Below are 6,830 nucleotides of genomic sequence, written 5' to 3' on the forward strand. Positions count from 1 at the left end.
CAATTCGTGCCGTGATACCCGAGGTTGTACCATTAGTACAATCCTTCGACTGCTCTATTCGACTTTGCCCGTCTCCCCGGGCTCCCGTCTCCCTGGAAGGAGAATTCTGGCTTCAAAAGCCAATGCCTGATGACTCGCTTCGATGTCTATTTTACTGTCGGCCGCACAACCGAGATTCTCCGTGCCCCGGCCCTGTACATTTTATCTGATCACCTGTTCCAATGTTTGTACTACACGATAATTGAAGCGTAGCTATTTCTGTTCAACCATTTCCCGACTGATCTCATCCCACCTATACATCCCCCCCACCCCCGACGTTATAATGATAGTAATTATTCGTCCCCGCAGGCACGATCGCCCGCCGGAACGTGATGTTAATCCGTCCCTGCGTATTGCCCTTCCGCTTCGGTATGCTGTGTAACCAGTTCGACTGCGTCTCCCCCGCATAATTACCATGTCGCCCGAACCAAGACCCATCTTAATCTGCCGCCCCACAGGCACGGTAGCAGCCGGTTTCGAAATACCCGCGTTGTCAACGGGTACCGGCTTGGGCTTCATGAGGAAGTCCCGCTCCCCACCCAGTGACAGGGACGCAATGTTCGGCCGCGAACCCAGGAACCGTTCATCGTCGGAATGGAAGGAGATGCTATCGTCGCCTCCGGCATAGTAATTCACAAGGCAGAAATTGTATCCCTTCTCGCCGTCCTTCGCATGCGCTTCTACCTGCTTGCGCAGCAGCTCTAAACAATCTGGGATCGGCCGCGGCGTGCATTGGTATTTTGATGGCGACACCGGGGATCCCGTTTGGGCATCTACGGCCTGTCCGTTGGTGAACACAGAGGTTTCGTCAATACCAAACACCGTCGTCCAGCGCGGTGTGTTGATCTCTGTCGAAACGTTGCCGCGGCGGGCTGTGTAGCGCACTCGATAGAATGGTAGTTCCCGGCGCAGGAACTTGAAAAGTTCGTTCGCTGTTGCACGCGGTAGGTATGGTTGGAAATGAAGGAGGTCAAGATGCGGCTGATTGTTTATTTCAAGGGCTTGTTTGAATGGAGTTCCATGTTCGAGGCTCACTTCGATATGTGAAGGGAGCTGTGCGATTGGGATCGGATAGCTTGGGTGTTCACTTGGTGATTTTGTATTGGCATTGGGGTCATCTGGCTCTGCATCGGTGTCAAGCTTGGTACGCTTTGGGGTTGATGGCTTGAAAAACGAGTCTAGGGTGCGTTTTGCCATGATGTGTGTGCAGATGTTAAAAAATTACTACGTGCGAAGTTCACGCGACGCGACGTGAAGAGCTTATGATGTCATTCCGATCTATATTTCCCGATCTGGAACAAGCTTGATTCAATTTGGTTGAGTTGCGAATATGGCTGTACTTTGCACTACTGTACGCCTTCGGTATCCGCAATTCTCACTACATACTTCACTGCAGATGCTTTGCCGGCCTCCAGATCTTTCAGGGCTCCTTCCAGGCCGCCTAATCCACCCTTTCGCACCTCTGAGGGATGACCGGTGAACCAGCCCTGCGCGAGACCCCTTCCGATAAATTGGAAAAAGGCAGCTCCGAACTCCTTATCACCGAGAGTCTGGCCTTCAGCAGGTGGCATATGCACTGACCCGACCATTGTGCGGTGAATCGAGATTCCTTCGGGAGTCGTATCCGCCTCGGCGGGCAGGACAACGGTAATCCGACCAGGCGCATCGAGCGCCGCACCGAGATTCACATAGCTCCCCTTTTCGGAAACCGCATCATAGGCATGATGAATTGGTCCCTTCGCGGCGGCCCTGATCTTGGAACGCACTGCCTCGTCGCCTTCGCGATAGTCGATAATCGTGTCGCCCTTTTCTTTGCTTATGAGAGTTTCCACGAATGGTGCGCCTTTACCGGCAACTGCGATGATCGGATGGATGTTTGACAACTGTGCGAACTTGATAGCAAATGCCCCCACTGCTGACGCTCCGCCGTACACCACTAGCGGTGTAGGCTTTTCCGCGGGACTCCAGGGCAAAGGCAATTTCAGTTCTTGATACAGACCCAGAGCAGCGGTCATCGCTGCTAGGGGGATAGTGGCGGCCTCTGTGGATTCAATCAGTGATTGTTCCGAAATGGATGCCAGAGGTCAGTGAATACATACCTTCGAAGCTGGTCTTCTCACTCAGGTGGAAAGTAGTGTGCTCCCACGCAATGGCATACTCGGCATAGCTGCCATGTGGGCTCATCATTTCGTGGAACGCGGCCACTTTGTCACCCTTGCGGAACTTTTGGACGCCATCGCCAACTTGTTCGACATATCCGGCGATATCATCGCCTTGGTTGATGGCATTGTCGGGCTGCCACTTAGGTAGCTTCCAGTCCTTGGGGTTTGTACCAGATACAACGACTCGAATGAGCACTTGGCCTGGTTTGGGGGTGGGGATGCCCACGTCCCGGATGTTGACGGCAACGGTCTTGTCAATCACGGCTTCTTTCATTGTGAGGGAAGTTTGAGGATATGTAGGCCAAGTGCGAGATTTCAAGCCGACTTTATTCTCCACCCTGCCCCTCTGTCCCACCTTGATTTATAATACAGATGGGCAGCACAATTAGTAAGTGACGCTATGTATCCCCCGGGGTCCCGGGTGAGGTCACTGTGGGGCTGTGATCGACTAGCTTGGTCTGAGCTTGACATTGCCGAGGTTTTTGACTATCAATCCGGATAAATTTGATGATTGCTAGATCTAGGCCTGCTGATAACTGGGAATAGCTTCGCCGCCCCGCCATTTGTACTTGCTACCGGGATGACCTTCAGGCAAACGACGTGAGCCAATGAAGACTTCACGGGCCGTGGCACCCTCTTTCTCGATTGTCTCCCGGAACAGGCCTCTGCGTCGCAACTCGGGCAGAAGGAACTCAATGATGTCCTCAAAGGTTCCGGGATTTACAATATGAGCAAGGTTGAATCCATCCACATCCGAAATCTCCACCCATCGCTCCAACTCATCTGCCACGGTTTTGGGACCGCCAACGATCTTGGCCTGGAGTCCACCGACACTGATGTACTCCACGATTCTGCGTTTCGTCCATGGGAGATTATCAGTGCCAGGAACAGTGTCTGCGAATCTGCGTACGACAGATTGGACCCGAGGAGAGCCACTGAACCGGAAGTCTTCATCATCGGCGTAGGTGGACAGATCTATCCCAGTCCATCCGCCGAACAAAGCAAGAGCACCTTCGTCATCGGCATATTTCAGATAATCTTCCCGTTTGGCTTGGGCACCTTCATCTGTTGCCGCGACGAGAACATTGATTCCCAGAATGACTTTGATATGGTTTGGATCGCGACCTGCCTCCTTGGCGATACCACGGATGTTGTCGACTGTGACACGGGTGATCTCAGGGGTCTGACCACCTATAAAGATTGCCTCTCCATTGGCCCCACCAAATTTGTTACCTGCCTCCGAAACACCAGCTTGGAAGAGGAATGGCGTGCGTTGCGGCGATGGCTCACAGAAATGAGGACCGGGAACATCAAAATATTTGCCCTTGTGGTTGATCTCCCGTACACCGTCACTCGAAATATATGTTCCAAGCTCCCTATTAGCCAACACGGCATCATCGCGGAAACTGCCTTCCCAGAGCTTGTAAAGCACCTCCAGGTATTCATCTGCTATAGCATATCGCTCGTCATGTGGAATCTGCTCGTTCAACCCGTGATTCCGGGCTGCGCTGTCTAGATAGGAAGTCACAATATTCCACGCCACCCGTCCTTCGCTGAGATGATCCACAGTGGAGAGCCGTCGTGCGAGTGAATATGGCTTCTCGTACGTCAGGCTGGCGGTCACTCCGAAGATAAGGTTCTTGGTGACGGCCGACAAGGCGGGAACAAGATAAAGCGGGTCATTCACTGGGAATTGCGCGCCGGATGACAATGTTGGCACCACATTTGCTGGTCCTTTGTAGACATCGTATGCGCCCAGAGTGTCCGCGATGAACATTGCATGGAACCCAGCTTTGTCCAACAATTGGGCTAGATCAGTCCAAAATGAGAGCTTCTTATACTGATCGGTCTTGTTTCTAGGGTGTTTCCACAACCCAGGGGCCAGATGGCCCGGGGTATTCATGACAAAGGCATTCAGGATGATTTGCTTCTTGCCGGTGGTTGTGGTTGTGTCGCCCATTGTGGTCTGATTTGTTACTTTCGGAAGAAGTTGGCCTTAAAATGCATGGAAATTGCAGGTTTAAGTACTTCGAGTACTCCGAAAAATATGTCACCATCTCGGCGACTCCTCATTCATTATCATGTCGATGGTGACATTGATCACTCAGATTGCGATCGGGTCCTGTTGTTTACCCGCTACTAACATCTGCCCCGCAAAGACGGAAGACAGTTCAACACTGCAGATGACGGACAATCGATTGTGCACCTCACCAAAAATCCCGAAGACAAGCGATGATGTGGTTAGTGAGTATGCTGATTGCCAATATTTTCCAACCCACGCCCTCATTTGAGCTCTTAGAACGGAAAGTAAAGACCAGATAGGCGACGAGGGAACAAATAGCCGAATCAAAAAAGGAGAGCAATAAAAGGAAAGTATGATGACCATTGGAGTTGGTGAGTCTCAGCTTAGATAAATCAAGAGCCTTGGGAGTCCAGTCCCCTCTACAGCCCGAGGCAGGCTGTCCGCGGTGACTTGGGGAACGCGACAAACATAGCCGCGGTTGGAACGAGGCCTGGTTCGTGCGTTTATTACTAGCGGTAAGACTCGTAAATATTTCCTTCGATGAGGGGGACAAATAGTGTGTTACGATGTATTTACTTGGTATTCGTGATTAATACCGAATCGGGAACTGTCCTATAGATCTAGCATCACCTCGTTCAAAGTTGAGAATCTTTTCCCGATGCCATTGAAAAGTGTGGCTTTGTATCTTGGAGCTCACCTGCGAGTAATATGGAGCCGAAGGACGGTTTTTCCAGAGTCAGTAGCCTCTCCAGTCATTCCAAGGTCCCCCCCCAACACTTCTTCTCTCTTTCTTCTCTCTTTCTTATCGTGCATACACCCGTGGACCTGGTCATGAACTCGATCTTTATCGTTGCTTCTGCAGCAAATCTTCACTCATAGCGCATCTGTGAATACATGATGAGAGCGCCGCGTTTGGCCGCCCAGCCTAGGGTGATACACACTGTTGCTCACAATTGTATGCCGCAGCCCCTCGAATCTAAATGCGGTGCACATAAGCTAACTTCTTGATCTGCAAGCTTGGAAGTCTAGCTTCGGTAGATTTAGCAGCCCGAAAATATCAGCCCGCCTGTTCCATCGGTCACAACATTCCCTGACTGCCAGTGGAAAGCCTCGAAAGGAAGTCGCCCTACCAAGCCAGACCACACCATCAGGCACGGCAGAATATGCGCTGTATGTGATTGCGGATACATATCATCAACACAAGACCTGACAAAATCATCAATACTAGCACAACTCTGGACCAAGTTGCGAATTGGGCCCGACAGGGCTCTCTATACCCTATGACATTCGGCCTTGCTTGCTGTGCCGTGGAGATGATGCACATCGCTGGACCACGATACGATGCCGATCGACTAGGGATGCTGTTTCGAGCATCGCCCAGGCAGTCGGACCTTATGATCGTGGCCGGAACTTTGACCAACAAAATGGCACCAGCACTTCGCCAAGTCTACGACCAGATGCCCGATCCACGCTATGTTATTAGTATGGGGAGCTGTGCTAATGGTGGTGGCTACTATCATTATAGCTACTCTGTGGTCAGAGGATGTGATAGGGTTGTTCCCGTTGATGTCTATATTCCAGGATGTAAGTCACTGAACCAGATCTATATGTTACGAGCGTTTGAAGCTGAATGTTCCCTGAAGGTCCACCAACTGCTGAAGCATTGTTGTATGGAGTTCTCTGCATTCAAAGAAAGATACAGAGGACGCGGACTACACGGATGTGGTACAGGCGATAGGCCGAGATGCAATCCCTTAGGATAAGAGCACGCCTGAGACCACTCCATGCGTGGTATACCTAGGTATTGGAATGTATATTAAGATCATGTAGCAACTACTTACTTTGAACAATGATGCAACCTTGGAACCATTAAAAACCGGACACCGTCGTGATGATGCCCCGTACTTGCCTAGGCCGGTATAGCGCAAAGTGGGGCGAAGCTTTCTTTCCGCAAAATTAGCTTCGTCATTCTACCTTTTCCATCATTCCATTACTTTGATAAATTCTGCGTGTTGTCTCATGTAACCCAATTCGAGATTCCTCGTCTGAAGCAAGCTCATGCCTCGCCAGAATTCGCGCGTTTCGCATCATGGATGTCTTCAATGCAAGCGAAGAAGCGTCAAGGTACAATTCTTTACGCGGGGTTGTGTCTCGGTGGCTTCGTTAACATGTCAATCAGTGCGACGAAAAGCGACCGAAATGCAAAAGATGCGAGGACCGCTTGCAGGAGTGCCAATATGACCCCTTCAGCTCTTCCCTCTGGGCGGTGTCTGCCGCCGCCGAGCATACTTCAACCCAGTACCAAGAGGTCATGTTTCACTCGAATCTATCACCATCGGATATGAACTCAATCAAGAGGAGCAGAGAAGGTTCTTCAATTCTGTCTTCCGTCGGCGCTGCTAGAAATGGGGACGACCTCGATTCCCTGCTACTTGGACATTGGAAGACAGCAACTGCTCCCAGTATATCGCGAAACGATGCTGATCTTGAAATATGGCAGACACTTCTACCCAACGAGGCAACTTCCAATCCATGTCTGTCACATGGCATTTCTGCAGTCTCGGCAATCCACATTGCACTAGCCAATCCACAAGGGAGTGACCTCA

At 51.0% G+C, this 6,830-nt stretch overlaps 4 protein-coding genes across 4 annotated transcripts; 1 reads left to right on the forward strand and 3 right to left on the reverse strand.

Moving 5' to 3' along the window:
- Positions 1-252: 252 nt before the first annotated feature.
- On the reverse strand, positions 253-1,236 carry N7506_002681 (Oxoglutarate/iron-dependent dioxygenase; the record flags this gene model as incomplete). Its single annotated transcript, XM_056951976.1, has 1 exon — positions 253-1,236. The coding sequence occupies one exon, from the start codon at positions 1,234-1,236 to the stop codon at positions 253-255; it is 984 nt and encodes a 327-aa protein (XP_056815127.1).
- A 149-nt stretch (positions 1,237-1,385) lies between these two features.
- On the reverse strand, positions 1,386-2,475 carry N7506_002682 (zinc-binding alcohol dehydrogenase family protein; the record flags this gene model as incomplete). Its single annotated transcript, XM_056951977.1, has 2 exons — positions 1,386-2,080; positions 2,139-2,475. 2 exons carry the CDS (start codon positions 2,473-2,475, stop codon positions 1,386-1,388), a joined length of 1,032 nt encoding a protein of 343 aa, XP_056815128.1.
- Positions 2,476-2,721: 246 nt separating this feature from the next.
- N7506_002683 (LLM class flavin-dependent oxidoreductase) lies at positions 2,722-4,161 on the reverse strand (the record flags this gene model as incomplete). The annotated part of the gene is made up of 1 exon (XM_056951978.1): positions 2,722-4,161. The coding sequence occupies one exon, from the start codon at positions 4,159-4,161 to the stop codon at positions 2,722-2,724; it is 1,440 nt and encodes a 479-aa protein (XP_056815129.1).
- Positions 4,162-5,121: 960 nt separating this feature from the next.
- N7506_002684 (NuoB/complex I 20 kDa subunit family protein) lies at positions 5,122-5,987 on the forward strand (the record flags this gene model as incomplete). Its single annotated transcript, XM_056951979.1, has 3 exons — positions 5,122-5,179; positions 5,241-5,394; positions 5,453-5,987. 3 exons carry the CDS (start codon positions 5,122-5,124, stop codon positions 5,985-5,987), a joined length of 747 nt encoding a protein of 248 aa, XP_056815130.1.
- Positions 5,988-6,830: the final 843 nt, after the last annotated feature.

Source organism: Penicillium brevicompactum (genome assembly GCF_028827555.1).
Source record: "Penicillium brevicompactum strain IBT 35665 chromosome Unknown utg000001l_segment0_segment1, whole genome shotgun sequence".
Lineage (NCBI taxonomy): Eukaryota > Fungi > Ascomycota > Eurotiomycetes > Eurotiales > Aspergillaceae > Penicillium > Penicillium brevicompactum.